This window comes from Sapajus apella, unplaced genomic scaffold (assembly GCF_009761245.1).
Source record: "Sapajus apella isolate SASKATOON/1434 unplaced genomic scaffold, GSC_monkey_1.0 scaffold4, whole genome shotgun sequence".
Classification (NCBI taxonomy): Eukaryota; Metazoa; Chordata; class Mammalia; order Primates; family Cebidae; genus Sapajus; species Sapajus apella.
The window spans coordinates 29,950,689-29,968,263 of NW_022436944.1; the positions used below are offsets into that span (position 1 = coordinate 29,950,689).

Sequence of the window (17,575 nt, forward strand, 5' to 3'; positions counted from 1 at the left end):
CTTTTTAATGTTCTTTTAAATTGTGTGCTAAATAAATTACCTGAGAACCTACTGCTTTGAATAAGATGCTAAGGTTAATTAAAATAATTCATTTTCGTATTGGCTTATTTGAAACCATTATATTTTGTAATCAAATAACGCAGCTATACCAAGAAGGATAGCGGTGCAGAATGGGTCTATAAATTCTCACACTATGCATAAAGAGAAAGATAAAGGCAGCTAATGAATGTCTCTTCTTGACCTTTTTTTGTTTGTTTCTTTTTTTCTTTTACTATAGTTATTTGTGGAGATCTGCTGGTTCATGAAATAACATCTTGGAATGGCTGTTTACTTATTTACTTCAGACAGAGTCTCACTCTGTTGCCCAGGCTGGAGTACAGTGGCTCGATCTTGGCTCACTGCAACCTGTGTCTCCGGGGTTCAAATGATTCTCCTGCCTCAGTCTCCCAAGTAGCTAGGATTACAGGCATGCACCACCACACCCAGCTAATTTTTGTAGTTTTTAGTAGAGACGGTGTTTTGCCATGTTGGCCAGACTGGTCTTGAGCCCCTGACCCTAGGTGATCCATCTGCCTCGGCCTCCCAAAGTGCTGGGATTACAGGTGTGAGCCACCATGCCCGGCCTGGAATTGCTAATTTATATGATCCAAACTTAAAGTCTGGCATTATACCATCAGCAACTAGCAAAGGATATTTTTCTTTCTTTTTCCATTATCAGCTCCTTCTAATGGCTCTCTGAGAAACAGGTGGTTAATGTTAACTATTACTTTAAAAGCATCTGTTCTATATGAGACAAACTCCCTCAGCTCTCCTTAAAACTGTGGTGAGCCTCTTCTAGTTGTATTTAATACACGAACTTCCCTCATTGTAGGTATTGGCTATATATATTTGATATATTCCTATTTCTTTGTAACCCCTGCACCTCTTCAACCCCTACACAAAAAACAAAGCAGGATTAAATGTTTTCCTATATCAGGAACTATGGTAAGCACTTTTTGTATCCACTTACCACCTTCCACTGTAAAAAATGTATAATCAGCACTTAGTCGCTGCCTTATGAAGATGATTAAACAAATTATTTCCTTTTAGGTGTATAATGTTTAAAATAGTGTTTATTACTTTTTGATTTAATTCACACATACCGGCCGGGCGCGGTGGCTCACGCCTGTAATCCTAGCACTTTGGAAGGCCAAGGCGGGTGGATCACGAGGTCAAGAGATCGAGACCATCCTGGTCAAAATGGTGAAACCCCGTCTCTACTAAAAATACAAAAAAAAAATTAGCTGGGCATGGTGGCGCGTGCCTGTAATCCCAGCTACTCAGGAGGCTGAGGCAGGAGAATTGCCTGAACCCGGGAGGCGGAGGTTGCTCACTCCAACCTGGGTAATGAGCGAAACTCCGACTCAAAAAAAAAAAAAAAAAAATTCACACATACTGTTGTTAGAAATTAAGAAAATTTTAAAAGGAAGAGAAGAAAGTATCACATATAGTCATAATTTTAAAGATTTTGGTGCCTAGTGTTTTCTCTGGTATTTGGTCTAGGCTTATGTTAAAATTATATTTGTTTTATATAATATTTTTAATGTTTTTTATAAATATTACCAAGTAGCTCTCTCTTCCTACCAGCATTGAAAATACTTCTTTTGCAAATCCCTGGCAATACTGAGGGTCATCATTTAAATATATTATTTGTCATTTGAAAGATTAAAATGGTCTATTTGTGTTTCTTTGGTAAGAAGATGGGTAATTTTTTTTCCTGAAATATGTATTTGGGATTCCTTTAAAAATGTTTTAAAAATAACTTATGTAAGTAACGCAACAGCAAAATATTAGGGATTGTTTTTGAACTTGCTGAATGAGTACAACCTACATGTAAGTGGCCAAGGAAATTCTGAAGATGACGAGTAATGAAGGACTTGATCTACCCATTTGTAGATAGTATCATAAAACTACAGAAAATAGTAATGTAAATTAGTGTGGCTCAAGAGCTGGGAGATGGATCATTTGAACAAAGATAGACCTAAGTGTAACAGTAGCATAATTAGTGTTAAAAATTATGTTCTTGACTGAGCATGGTGGCACACACTTGTAATCCCAGCAGTTTGGGAAGCTGTGGTAGGAGGATTGCTTGAGCCCAGGAGTTCACTAGCTTGGACAACATAGAGAGACCTCATCTCTACAAAAAAAATTTTTTTTGTTTTCCTAACACTTTGTTTCTCTTCATAATTGTGACAGTTGATTAACAACTTGAAAAAAAAAAAGCACAAGATTTTTATCTCACCATACACTAGAGTCTACATGTAATAAATAATTAAATATAAACAGTAAAATAATAATGCAATGAGAAAAAAATTTGGTGAAAAACGATTAGAGTTAAGACTCATACAAGAATAAAAGCACACTCAAAGTAGATGATTTGTTTGCCTATTTTGTATATTCAGCCTTTTATAATAGCCACCTTTGGGCTTCTAATCCTAAATGCTAATTTGATGTTAATATTCTCACCACAGTTTTTCTGTTTTTGGTTTTTTTTTTTTAGCCTAGTGTATCTTGATTTATAAGTTTATTTTCTTCTTAAGTTTTATTGTAGTAATACGTGTACATGACTTAAAAAAAATCAAATGGTATTGTAACCAAAATAACAATCTTCTGTCTTCCTCTCCTCCAATTCTGCTCCTCTAAGGAATGTTTTCATTTCTTTTCCCCTTTTCCTCTGGCATTTATATATTCATTTACTGCTATTTTATACACACTGGCAGCATTGTGCTAATTTGTGTATGATGAGGGGGAGTACATCTAAAGCCTTAGTAAAACATATGCAAAATAGTGGGTAGGAGTTGCCCCTCCAACCCTCTCAAATTCAGGGGCATTGAACACCTCAAAGTATCAGGGCAGTCAGGGTCTGGAACATGTTATCAGAATGTGTGATGTTTTGTGAAATAAAATGACATATTGGAGAATCCCATGTAGCAAATAATTGTGGGCAGCTTCTTGGCCCCGAGGTTTGTCTCTGGCTATTAGCCAGCAAGAGAGGTCAAGAACTTCAGTTATACAACCACGAGGAAATACCCCTAAGTGAACTTAGAAATTGCTTCTTCCCAGTTGAGCATCCAGATTAGAATGCAGCACAGTGAGTACCTTAATTGCAGCCTAATGAGACCCTAAACAGAGGATTCAGCTAAGCTGTGTTCAGATTCCTGAACCCACAGAAATTGTGAGATAATAGATAATACAACTATATTATGGCAGAGATAGGAGAACTAACAGTGCTAAAGCATTAAGTATACCTTCATACTCAACTAAGTGTGAAGTTATACTTTTGTCCATTTCAGGTGACAACTTGCTTTGTGTGCTTCTTGTTAATTGGAGAGAAAGGATCAGTGAGGTCATTAGCTTCATGTCAAGTTCCAGGTGCTGCCACTACATTTAAAGAACCATCTAGTTAAGTTTTTGATAGTCCATAGTCATTCTTCAAGATTCCTCTTAACTTCTGCATAGGCCAAATTAGTGAGTTAAATGAAGATTGTAATAGGTTTTAGCTCCCTGCTTCTTTCAAGTCTTTGATTAAACTCTGCAATTCCCCAGGGATGCAGTGTTTACTTGTTGTTTATTGGTAGAGGAAATTCCACAAACTCCCTTTAGCCATATTTACCTTAATGACCTTTATTCTATAGGTTAGGAAGCTGATGTGGGGATTCTGCCAGTTGCCAAGTATGTCTTTACTAATTACACATTCTGGAAGTGGGGAAATAACCACAGAGTGGGTCGGTAGTGGTCCCACTCATAATCGGACAAACATGAGTTACAATTACATCATCTATTCTTTGAACACTGTAAGCCCCTGATTTAACTGTTGGACTACAATGGCATTTTGAATCCCCAGGAATTCAGAAACATTATGTATTTACGTGAAAGGTCTCGATATTTCCTTTCAACAGTGCATATTATGTGCAGTTCTGCAGGTCCCTTTGGGAAAGGATTAAAAGATTTCTTGTATGTACTTGGAATACATACAAACAATTTACAGGGATCTGGTTTTCCCTTCAGTTAGGGGGCTCTAGGTCTGTGAACTGACCCAGGACTGGAGACTGGTGAGAGGCCATAACTCTCCACCAGTTAGATTTCTGCCTACCAGACCTAAAGTTTTTTCTTCTACATAGATTGAACAGTACTCTTATTGGCTGCCCACCTATTTTGTTCCTAGGGGCACTGGTCATAGTTTATCTACTGTGCCCGAGATCTCTGCAGGCTAAGACATTATGAATAGCAGTGTGTCCGTACTACCCTTTGTAGACAATTTGCTCACTTTGTCTTAGATGGTTAAGTGTGGCCACTTGGGCTGTGTTACCTTGGGAACCCCATCATCTCCATAGAAACCTGGGAGCTCTTAATGACCACATTCCCCATAGTCATAGCTGGCTTACAAAAAAGAGTACGCTTACAGAGCTTTATAAGTGTGTAGGTATAGTTATCTTGATTACAGCCTAATGAGACCCTAAACAGAGGATTCAGCTGAGCTCTGTTCAGATTCCTGAACCCATAGAAATTGTGAGATAATATGTAATCAATACAACTACATTATAGCAGAGACAGGAGAACTAGCATAGTGCTAAAGCATCAAGTATACCTTCATACTCAAGTATGAAGGCATACTTTTGTCTGTTTCAGGTAACAAATTGTTATTCCCTTCACTATTGTAGTTTTCATTGCCTTTGGGCCCTCCTGTGGAGCATAGTTGAGGAATGCGGCTGCATGTGTGTAGTTTTCATACGGTAAGTTTAGTCCACCATTCCTAACTCCCTAAATCACTGGACTTTATTAATGCCAGGGAAACTCTGGTATCTCAGGTGTTAAATCCATCTTTCAGCACAACAGCCAGATAAGCCATTGTAGTCACTTTCAGCGACATGAACTAATAATAAAATCTGGAATCTCTAGTAAGCACATCTGATATCAGTGAATTTGGCCTGTTATGGTTTTATATTCCACTTCCTTTGGTAAAATACTTTTAGAATCTACTATTGTCCATGTTCCTCAGATTTCTATTGAGTATGTAAGGTATTTTCTTCTGGGCTACAGTATGTATTTTCTTCTTGGAGCATGCTGAGATTTGACCCTAGTCATGGATCTAGTGGCATCAGGGGCTGTTTTTAGTGAGTCTTCAGGAGAATGAGCATCCCCCTTCAAGGCATCTGCCCATCTAAAATTACCAGAGGGCTTTCAATTTTAGGAAGGCCAGTCTTCTGAAACCTTGGAAAACAAGCTACTTCCACTGGTATGGGAGGCTCAGTTTACTTGGAGGATGGGGGAGAGCTATTTAAAATTGTTAGTTTGATCTGGTACCAACCAGATGTCTCTGTTCAAGTTTGCGGATTCCATTCTTTGCCAGTTAAGGTCTTTACTTTTAGGTGAGAAACTTGATGAGACTGAATTAAACTGTTAGTGCCTCTAACACAATTAGAGTTTCTGGCTTGATTTTTAACAAAATCAGCCACTCACCTGTAAGAAAAAAGACATTCTTTGATGATTCTTCATTGAAGCTCTCTGCTTCTCAAATTATGATTTCAGCTGAGCATTAACGGACTTAAGCTTTTTGATCTCTGTAAATACTTAAGTGTATTTAAAAGGACTTTTTACCCTACTGCCTTTATAGCCATAATTATGGCCATAATTCCCAAATATAGCCACTGCTTAAGCTTTCAAGGCATGTGCTTGAATTGGTACTTTATTGCAGTAAGCCACCAGCAATAGCTTGATTAATTTTCAAAGGTAGTATAGTCATCAATTACTAGCATCCCATTTCCTTGGCAAGGAGCTAAACTCAATTTTTAATCTGGAGGATATGACTCAAACTCCCACATCTCTTCTTTTCTGATTTATCCCCCGGAACCAGTTTTTAATCAATCTGGGTTCAATCAGGAGCCAGATTGTCAATAAAATTTATTATAAGTAATTACTAAACTATGATAGAGGAATAAGTATAAAAACATAAAAACTCAAGAAGATATCTTAGGGATTAAGGAGATTTCTCAAGAAAAGATAAAGTTGGAAAGGGAGAGGTTCCCTTTCCCGGGTTGGAGTTCAGACCTTGTCTGAGAAGTTCACTACAATTTCTTGTCTTGGCCAGAGCTGGTTAGCAGTTCCTGGGTAGCAGTAAACATTCTGAAGAGTAGTTGTGTTGAATATGGTAGACAGTTTTATAGGGAGAGACAGGACACTGCTTCCAGTATGAGACCTGGAGAATGCCACTGTCCATGTGGGAAGGGCTACATCAAGAGAGTAATCACTGACCCCAGGATTGGGCACAAGGTCAACAAAAGGGTGCATACTCTTGCTGTGAAGCTGACCACTACTGGAATTTCTTATATACACTCACCAGTGATGAACCATGCAGCAAGAACAAAAAAAGCAAAACTCAACGTTCAAGAACTAGGAAGAGGAGACTCCTTCTTCCTGCAGCATCCTTTCAGAGCTCTGTACTGATAATTCTTAATGTGAAGGAGAAATGCTTATACAGTCACGTCCATTATTAGAGAACAGATACAGAAGGTTAAATTTGAGGCTAAGAGGCAATACATTGATAATTGATACAGAGGCTTTCTTCATGGCTCTAGTTTATTGGCTAACTGCTTAAGAGGTGAGACATTGAAAGCTGATCAGTTGCTTGGTGTGTAGGGATAGAGTTTGTCCATTATGTCTGACTTGTTTTATTATTGGTCCTAGTATTTATAAGATTTTTACTTTTTTTCTTTAAATTCATGAATTCTACCTAGCTAGTCTTAGATGTCTGTCATTTTTTCATTAATCCTGGCTACTACTGGATTTAAACCTTATTGATCAGGTCAGTTTTCCTCTTAAAAATTATCAGATTACTTGTCTGTCTTTTCCTTTTTTTTTTTTTTTTTTTAAAACAGGGTCTTGCTCTGTTGCTGAGGACCGAGTACAATGGCACGATCTCATCTCACTGCAGCCTCTGCATCCTGGGTTCATGCTGGGCTTAAATGATCCTCCTTTGTCATCCTTCCCAGTGGTTGGGACTACAGGCTTGCACCACCATGCCTGGCTAATTTTTGTATTTTTTGTTGGAGGCGAACCTAGGCAACATGGCAGAACCTCATCTCTACAATAAAACCCCAACAGCCAGGTATGGTAGTGCATACCTGTGGTCCCAGTTACTCTGTCAGCTGAGGTAGGAGGATTGTTTGAGCCTAAGAGATTGAGGCTCTGGTTAGCTCTGATTGCACCGCTGCATTCCAGCCTAGATGAAAGAGTGACATCCTGTCTCAAAAAAGGATGTTTTGTTAAAATCCCTGTGATGAGAACTTCTGCAAGATAAATATAGTAATTATAAAGACAGCTTACAAACTGGAAAGAATATTATTAATATAAAATCCTGACATGAAGAGAATTAATATTTAAGATATTCTTTTTCGTATTATATTTATTTAGAAATCACTGTTACAGTACTGAACTTCTAACCCAGCTGGGCTACTAGGTTAAATTGAAAGTATGTACACTTGTTAAAAGTAATTTTCTATTTCAAAAGCAGAATAATACAAAATAGAAAAAAACAGAAAACTAACAGTAAAATACGAAAAATATGCTTGTCATGGGGCTTTTTATTTTTCTAAAAAGTGATATTGAAGCGCTATTGAAAGCTGTAATTCTATAACTAAGGTAAAATGAAAAGATGGCCTATCACATGAAGGGCTATACTGTTTAGTCAAGCTTAAAAACAAATTTCTGTGAGTTTAGGTAGTAATGTAATTATATAAAAGGCCAATGATTAGATCTCATTGGCCTGAAACTGCAGTTAGTTAATACGGAACTAAGAATAAAAGAAATAACATCGTGTCTGTGACATCAGCTTGTCTCCACAAGCCCCTGAAGAGTTATATTTAAAAAATATAAAATAACAAAAAGGCTTTGAAGAGCTCTGAAAATCAGTAATGTTTTATCTTATATCTAAAGATAAAATAACAGCCTAACCTCTTGGAATAATAATAATAAAAAATTCTAACTATACAGTATTTATATATACATTCACAGAAAACGTATGTGATACCTAAATATTTATTATACAGTGATTCTCAGTTTGGAAGAGGGAAGGTCTTTCATTCCAGATTCTCAATTAAGGTCTTGGATTTACAAAGCAACGTAATGTATATTATCTTTCCCATCTGCTTGTCTTTCTCCGAAGCAAATGAATCTAGTCTTAAGCAGCAGTATAGAATACTAATTCTCTGTGCCCTTGTCTGCTTAACCAAGGTCCTACCAAATGGCTTACTGAGAAAAGTATACTTACCTAATAGAGTTTGAAGAATGTGGACTCTGTACTGTGTAGATATCTAGACTGAATTGATTGATCTTTTAGGGAACTTAGGCAGATTGAAAATTCATCTTGAACTATCATATTGACTGCTGTTTTTCACATAGTTTTATTTCTTCTTTGTAGCCTTGATGGTTTTTTTATTTTTTTCAATTTAAAAAATATTATTTTTTAACTATCTCATATTCTTTATGGAACAAGACAATATTAATTTTTATTCTGCCTTCTAGTACAGTATATAATCATAATTATAGCAAATGTCATCATTTTTGTCATGAATGTAATCTATGATTTAGATGCTGCTTGTTATAGTTTTCTCATTGAGGCGCTATGGCTCAGGTCTCAAGAGGTTTCTTTGTAGTGCAGTCTTAAACTGGAATGAATTGAGGACATGCAAGCCTATTAGTGTTACAGGTTGAATTTTTCCCTACCTTTTTCCATGTTTGTGTGTGTGTGTGAGAGAGAGAGAAAAAGAGATTTATATATTTAAAAAATAGAATCATACTAATTTTTTTGTGAATTTAACATCAGAAACAACTTTTTCTATCATTAGTGCTAACACAGATTCAGCTTATTTGTATTATTATTTACATTTCATTCTACTATATGAATATACTATTATTTAGTGAAACATTTCTTTATAGACATTTAAAGTGTTTAGTACAATTTTTTGGAATATAGTAAATAGTACTGTAATACCTATATCCATGCAAATATTTTCTCTAAGTTGGAAGAGGGCTGCATATAAATAGTAGTAGCCAGATGGCCACTTGCTATCTACCAAAAGTTTTTCATTTTTCATAGTGAAGAATGTTCAAGGAGGCTGCTGGCAAACAGACTCCATTTCTCTACTTCCATTGCATTCAGATATGGCTAGCTACCAAGTTCTTGCCTGTGAAGTATTAATATTAGCTGAAATGATATGCACTGCTTCCAACATGACTTAAAAAATTTCTCATGAAATGCTTTCTTATTATTGATATTCATGGTTGACCTTGGAAGCCACTTGTTAAGGTTACAAGATCCATGTCAGTTGAGGTCCCAGAATGATTGTGTGCCTGTAATCTGTGATTCAGATGTTCTAAAGTTATAGACTTCTCTTTAGGTCTGTGGCTGTGTTATCAGAAATAATTTTTCTGTTAATTTTCTCTTTGAATCATATTGCATACTTTTCCTTATTTCCCAGGTAAAGACAACCCATATTGGAATATTCTGTTTATTAAGGTAGAAGCCACTTTGCGAGACCAAAGTGGGAGGATTTCTTGAGCCCAGGTGTTTGAAACTAGGCCAGGCAACATGGTGAAACCTTGTCTCTACCAAAAATCTACAAATTAACTGGGCACAGTGGCATATGCCTGTGTTTCCAGCTACTTGAGAGGCTGAGGTAGAAGGATAGCTTGAGCCTGGGAGATTGAGGCCACAGTGAGCCATGGTCGTGCCACTGGACTCTAGCCTGGGTGACAGAGCAAGACCCTGTCTCAAAAAAAAAAAAAAAAAAACCCAAAAAGGTAGACGTTTAAATCATTGATTAAGCCTTTATATAAGCTGTAACTTAGCTATAAATTTTACATATTTAAAGCTGTAAATTTTTTTGTGAACACTGCTTTAGGTACATTCTACAATTCTTGAGATGTTTTTATTATCTTCATTTAAAAAAAAATTTTCTCGGCAAGACGCAGTGGTTCATGCCTGTAATCCCAACACTCTGGGAGGCCAAGGCGAGCAGATCATGTGGTCAAGAGATCACGATCACCCTGGCCAACATGGTGAAACTCTGTTTCTACTAAAAGTACAAAAATTAGCTGGGCATGGTGGCACATGCTTGTAGTCCCAGCTACTTGGGAGGCTGAGGCAGGAGAATTGCTTCGACCCGGGAGGTGGAGGTTGCAGTGAGCCAAGATAGGGCCACTGCATTCCAGCCTGCCGACAGAGTGAGACTCTGTTTCCAAAATAAAATAAAATAAAAATTTCTCACTACCAAGCATTTGGGGACACCTTAGATCTATTTTTGTTACAGATTTTTAAATTAAATCTGTTACTGCATGAGAACATTCTTTGTATTATTTTAGTGTTTAAAAACTTACAGAGGTTTGATTTATGGTTTGTTTTGGTGAATATGCTTATGTGTACTTGAAAGGCATGTGTATTATGTAATTGTTGGTGTTCTATGCGTTGGTTAGATCACATTTATTAGTAATTTTATCCCTATCTTCTATACGTTCACTAATTTTTTTGTTTGCTTCTTCTATCATTTAGCAAAAGACGTGTGGTAAAAATCACAACCATGGTTATGAATTTCCCTCTTTCTTCTTTTAATTCAATTTTTGCTTTATGCGTTTTGAGACTCCTGTTATTTGATACATAAATTTAATGTTGATATAGCTTTGTAATGAATTTATTACCCTTTTATTATTATAAAATATCTCTCTTTATGGTTGGTAGTGTTCCTTGTCTTGATTTCTACTTTGATGTGACTATAACCACAACATGTTTCTTATGGTTAATGTTTGCATGGTGTGTGTGTGTGTTTATTACATTAATAAATTAATAAAACATTAATTTATGGTTTATGCAGACATATACCATACGAAACCTGTTATATCAAAGTAGAAATCAAGACAAGGACTTTTTCTTCTTTCCTCAGGACATTAAATATGTTATTGTATTATCCATGGGCTTGCATTGTTTTTAACGGCAAGTGTGTCATTTTTCTATCCTTTACTTCCCTGTATGTACCCTCTGATTGCTTCAATTTTTTTTCCGCTTTTTGAAAATTTTCAGCATAATTTGATTATGTGTGCTGCATGTGATTTCTAAAAAAAAATTTTAACCTAGTCATAGCCCTCTGTATTGTGACAGGCTGCATTATCCAGCCACCTATGCCCATACTCTTGGCAAAGCTTCTAACAGTTGCCAGTCTCTCTCTGCCAACTCTAGAAAGGCTCATGTCTCTCTGGAGTTTAGTTCTTTTTTTTTTTTTTTTTTTTTTTTTCTTTTTTTTTTTTTTTAAAATCCTTGTCTTTCATAAAAGATAAGGTCTTGCTTTGTCACCCAGGCTGAAATGCAGTTGTAGATCACAGTTCATTGCATCTTTAAACTCCTGGACTCAAGTGATCCTCCCACCTCAGCCTCTTGAGTAGCTGGGATTACACTTCACTTAAGCCTTGAACTCCTGGACTCAAGTGACGCTGCCACCTCAGACTCCTGAGTAGCTTGGATTACAGGCATGTGCCACTATGCCCATCTAATAATTTTAAAAATGTTTTGTAGAGACAGGGTATCACTATGTTGCCTAGGCTGCTCTCGAACTCATGACCTCAAGTGATCCTTCTGCGTTGGCCTCCAAAGCTCTGAGATTACAAGTGTGAGCCAATGCACCTGGCCTGGAGTTTAGTTCTTTAAATTCTTTTGTCTTCATACGTCTATGAGAGCTTTTAAAAGGTATAACTTTGTTTACTTTGGATGAATAACCAATATATCAGGGTTAGTATCATTTTTTTTATATAAATAATTTTTCCCTCTAAAATTGAAATATCTCCTTTGTCATAGTGGGAGTTTTATATATATCTGGATCTATTTCTTCTGCATTTATTTATTCCCTGATGCAAGGATCTATAATTTAATTTCAGTACTTTGCTCTCTTACAGTACTTTTTTTTTTTTTTTTTTTTGAAACAGTCTTGCTCTGTCACTCAGGCTGAAGTGCAGTGGCACACTCAGGTCACTACAGCCTCAACCTGAACCTCCACATCCTGGGCTTAAGTGATCTTCCCACCTCAGCCTCCCAAGTAGCTGGGACCACAGGTGCACACCACCACACCTGACTAGTTTGTGGATTTTTGGTAGAAGCGGGTTTTGCTATGTTTTCCAGGCTGGTCCCAAACTCCTGGGCTGAAGTGATCTGCCTGCCTCGGCCTCCCAAAGTGCTGGGTTTACAGGAATGGGCCACGATACCCAACCTTGTTTACTATTTCGTATTGTTTTTCAGATCTTTTATAACAAGTTTTAATATTTATTTATTTTATTTTAATTTATTTGAAACAGAGTCTCGCTCTGTTGCCTAGACTGGAGTGCAGTGGTGCCGTCTTGGCTGACTGCAACCTCTGCCACCCAGCTGAAATGATTCTCGTGCCCTAGCCTCCTAAGTAACTGGGATTATAGGCACACACCACCATGCCTGCGTGTGTGTGTGTGGTGTGTGTGTGTGTGTGTGTGTGTGTGTGTGTGTGTGTGTGTTGGCAGTAGAGGTTTCACCATGTTGGCCAGGCTGGTCTGGAACTCCTGACCTCAAGTGAAAGTTATCCACCCATCTTACCCTCCTGGGGTGTGTGTGTGTGTCTGTGTCTGTGTCTGTCTGTCTGTCTGTCTGTCTTTGTCTTTTTAATAGAGGCAAGGTTTCACCATGTTGGCCGGGCTGGTCTGGAACTTCTGACCTCAAGTGATCCACCCATCTTGGCCTCCTAAAGTGTTGGTATTACAGGTGTGAGCCACCATGCCTAGGCTTATTTATTTATTTTAGAGATAGAGTTTCACTCTGTCGCCCAGGTTAGAGTGTGGGAGCATGATCATAGTTCACTGTAACCTCAAACTCCTGGACTAAAGTGATCCTCCTGTCTCAGCTTCTAAAGTGGCTTGGACTGTAGGCATATGCCACCATTCCTGACTAATATTTTTGTTTGTTTGTTTTTTGTAGAGATGAGGGTCTCTGTGTTGCCCAGACTGGTCTTGAACTCTTGGCCTCAAGTCATCCTCCTGCCCTGGCTTTCCAAATTGTCAGGATTACAGGTGCAAGCAACTGTGCCTGACCCCAAGTTTTTGTTTGTTGGTTGGTTGGTTTTGTTTTATTTTGTTTTGTTTTTGTTTTTGACAGGGTCTGACCCTGTTGCTCAGACTGGTATGTAGTGGTACCATCTTGGCTCACCATAGCCTTGACCTTCCAGGCTCAAGTGATCCTCTGATCTTAGCCTGCAAAGTAGATGTGACTACAGGCATGCACCACCACTCTGGCTAATTTTTGTATTTTTTGTAGAGACAGGGTTTCACCATGCTGCCCACGTTTTTCTCAAACTCCTGTGCTGAAGCAGTCTGCTCACCTCGGTTTCCCAAAGTGCTGGGATTACAGGTGTGCACCACCACACTTGGTCCAAAGTTTCAATATTTCTAATGCAGGTTACTGTGTACTAGTCTTAGAATGTTTTGAGCTCTTTATATGTAACTAACTTATGGGGGTATAAATTCGTAAAATTACTTTGGGAATTAAAGATTCTAGTCAGACTACCTTTACATTACTGGGCCCCCTGTAAAAGTGAGAAAATCACTTCTTCAGTTTTGTGCCACACTTTGTTACCTAGGTTGAAAGCATTTCTGCTTCAGTGCTGAGTCTAAAAGTTGCTCTTGATCTGCTCTATTCGCTTCCAGTTCTCACCGTTATTTTGAGCTTACAGGGCCTGACACATTATTCAGCAGAGCTGAACCTTGCACAGATACCATGCTATTCTTTTCTTCTTGACACTCTCTTACCACCATAATCTTCTTTCTAGTTTTCTCTTTACTTTAAAAACAAAACCTCCCAGACGCTAACATGATGAGACAGGGAAACAGTATTATGTATAGAAAAGTCATCTCATTCACTTGGAGGAAGGAAAGTGGTTCTCCCCAATGGAAGGTCATTAAAGAAGGGATATGCTCAGTCAGAATGGGCTAAATTAAAAGAACTGACAATACCTAGTCTTGGTGAGGATGTGGAGCACCTGAAAATCTCACATCTTGATGGGTCTCATACATTACTGGTGGAAGTATGATTTATTACACTTGTTTTGAGAAATTGTTTGGCATTATCTGCTAAGCCTTGATGTGTGTGTATATTTTGTGTTAACAAATCCTGCTCTTGGGTGTGTAATACAGAAAAGAATGTTTATGTTCATCAAAATGTATATACATAACAGTTTTATTTGTGATAGCCCTAAACTGGAAAGACTACTTATATTCCTTAACAGTAAAATGGGTAATAAATTGTAGTATATTCATACAATGAAATAATATTCAGCAATATAAAAAAGGTATTACTAATACACATAATAGTGCAGCTGAATCTTTCTCATACAACTTTGCTTGAAAGAAAAAACAAAAGATGATACTATTTATGTGAGTTTTAATATCATGTGAAACTAATTCATGGTCATATGTGTTAGTATAATAATTACCCTTTGTGCTGGGGATGGTGACTGATAGGAAGGCAACATAAGGGAGCCTGTTTTAGTTCTGGAAATGTTTTATATCTTCATCTTGGTTATGGTTACACAGGTGTATGTATTTATAAAAATTAATCAAGGTATAACTTAAGATTTATGTATTTTACTGTATATAAGTATACCTTAGTACACAAAATTTTATTTTTAAAAACTTTATTTTTTTAAGACAGAGTCTCACTCTGTCGCTCAGGCTGGAATGTAATGATGCGACCTCTGCCTCCCAGGTTCAAGCGACTCCTGTCTCAGCCTTCCTAGTAGCTGGGAGTACAGGTGCCTGCCACCATGCCCGGCTAACTTTAGTGTTTTTGGTAGAGATGGGGTTTCTTTCTGTTTGCTGGGCTGGTCTTGAACTCCTGACTTTGTGATCCACTGATCTCAGTGTCCCAAAGTGTTGGGATTACAGGTGTGAGCCACCATGTCCAGACAATTTACATTTTTATACATTCCCTCTGATCCCTACCTCCACCCAAGAAAATCCCAAATAATCCTGCCCACTGGAATGCAAACTGGAATTACAGTAAATTTGCCTTATAAGTTGGGAAGACCCTTGGACTTTATTTGTATTATTATTATTATTATTTTTTTTGAGACAAAGTCTCACTCTGTCGCCAGGCTGGAATGCAGTGGCGCAATCTCGGCTCACCGCAACCTTTGCCTCCCAGGTTCAAGCAATTCTCCTGCCTCAGACTACAAAGTAGCTCAGACTGTAGGTGCACGCCACCACGCCCAGGTAATTTTTGTATTTTTAGTAGAGACGAGGTTTCACCATGTTGGCCAAGATGATCTCGATCCCTTGACCTCATGATCCGTCCACCTTGGCCTCCCAAAGTGCTGGGACTACAGGCGTGAACCACCAAGCCTGGCCCACAAAGTCTTTTTTTTAATTTAAAATATGATACTTATTAAAGTCATTTTCTTTATATCCCATAAGTTTTAATAATTTTCCTCATTAATAATTCTCTTAGGTTTATTCTTAGGTGTTTTTCATTCTGAACAAGCTACTCATCCATTTTTGTTTCCTAGTTATTACACTGTTATTTTGTATATTTATCTTGTCAGCTACCTTGTCAAATTTTTCTATTATTAATCTCTTGAATCGCTTTAATAGTGACTCCTGGGTTTTATCATCATCTGTAGGACAGGAGAATAACTAAGTCTTCAATCCTGTGTTGAATGGTTAGAGGGACATTTTTGCCTTGTTCTTTAATTAGTTGAAATATCTTAAGTATTTCAACAACAAATGTATTTTATTCTTTAAGTAGAGTTCATTGAATCCTAATATTTTTTTTTTAAGGATTGGCTGTAAAATTTTGTCAGATATATTTTTGAGATCTAATTTGATATATAATTGTTTCATTTTTCTTTTTCACTTTGTTGATAAATTCTGTTATTTGATTTCCTAATATTAAGCCATTCTTGTATTCTTGAAAAAATGCCTTTTATTGTGTAATGTGCATGTTTTTAATGCACTATTAATGGATTATGCTTTTTGATAACTCAGAGTTTGTTATCTATGTAAAAGTGAAGTTAATTTTTGTCATTTTCGTAATATGGTGTGAATATTATCTATACTTGCTTAATTATTGGACTTCATGGGATTGGTAAAGTCACGTTTGTTTTGGATTCTATTATAAACAAATCTTTGAAACCTAGTAAATCACTTTTTATTGGCCTTTAAAAATGAGGAAGTCTCTATTTTTATTAGGCTACAGAAAAATAATTTCAGGTAAGTAATTTTATTGTTCAGACAGACACACACAAACACACAAACTTTTTTGAAAATTTATTTGCTATAATATCAAAATTTTTTGAAGTTTTCATTTTTATATTTTTTTTCCACAGTCCGTGGTGGATGACTGGATTGAATCATATAAACAAGACAGGGACATCGCACTTCTGGATTTAATCAACTTTTTTATCCAGTGTTCAGGATGTCGAGGTACAGAATGTTGGAATAAATGATGTACATTGAGCCTGTCAGTCCGGCAGTGTGACTTTCACTTCACCTGCTACTAGTCATATATAATTTATCCTGAAATAAAAGATTATATTCTAACCTTTTTCTAATAGAGAATATTATTGGTAAGTTATTTAAGGATATTCCGTGTTTGTGCTTGTTCAGTTTTGCGCCTACAGAGTAACACATTTCTATAGTTTTTGAAATTTTGGGAGGAAATCTGAAATTCAGTAGTTTATGAATTGATTTTTTAGATCATGGGCTTTTATAATTTTTATTCATACTATTTGAACATATGCTCTGCATTAGGAAGTATGCTAGTTGCTAGCTTTCATTCTTTTATATTCCCACCAGTATTTGGTACTCATTTTACAGTTAAAACTGGAAGGTTAAATAATTTTCTAAAAGTAACACAAGTAGCAGAATCACGTGTCTTAAGTTTACAACTGTAAGATAGTTGGTTAAAGTGAAATTTTATTTTTATCATTTTAAGAGATAACTGCTAGATCTTTTTCTCCTCTAGATAAATCTTAACAGGTTAAATTGTACTACATGGGGGAAATCAGTTGTTAAATCAACCATTCTCTGTTCGTGAATACAGAAAGAATAGTAATCTTTTATTGAGATAACCCACCAAATTGATTTCTTGAAGGCTTGTTTATTTACGTCCAAGTTATCACTTGCCATATTGACATAAGTAGGTTATCAAATATTTACAGAGCACCAGCCTTGTATGAGATACTCCACCAGGGCACACGGAAGTTATCAAGGCAGTCTCTGCCCCTAAGAAGTGTTAGAGTATGTGTAATTTTTAAAGGCATCTTCGTTGTGAGGAACAAAGAGGGAAATCCATTAATAGTTGAGCAGAGTGCTTGGTGCCATGATAAGTGTAATAAAACTGATTGCTATTTAATGACTGTTTTAGTATGTGGCAAGCTGTGTGCTTTACATACATTAGCTCATTTAATCTTTGTTAACAGTTCCATCAGACAGATGTGATCTTTATTTTGTAGATCAACAAACTGAGATGAAAGGGTTT

The 17,575-nt window shown here is 36.9% G+C and overlaps 1 protein-coding gene across 3 annotated transcripts in view; it reads left to right on the forward strand.

Annotated features, from left to right (window-relative positions):
- The window catches only part of STAG1 (stromal antigen 1), a 405,253-nt gene that overhangs the window by 159,081 nt on the left and 228,597 nt on the right, over positions 1-17,575 (forward strand). For 2 of the 3 annotated variants that reach the window (XM_032265673.1, XM_032265683.1), the window contains one exon: positions 16,422-16,518. The exons of the other annotated variant lie outside the window; for it this stretch is intronic. In XM_032265673.1, coding sequence (XP_032121564.1) covers positions 16,422-16,518 — 97 coding nt within the window. The remainder of the gene's footprint in view (positions 1-16,421; positions 16,519-17,575) is intronic. 3 annotated transcript variants of the gene reach the window in all.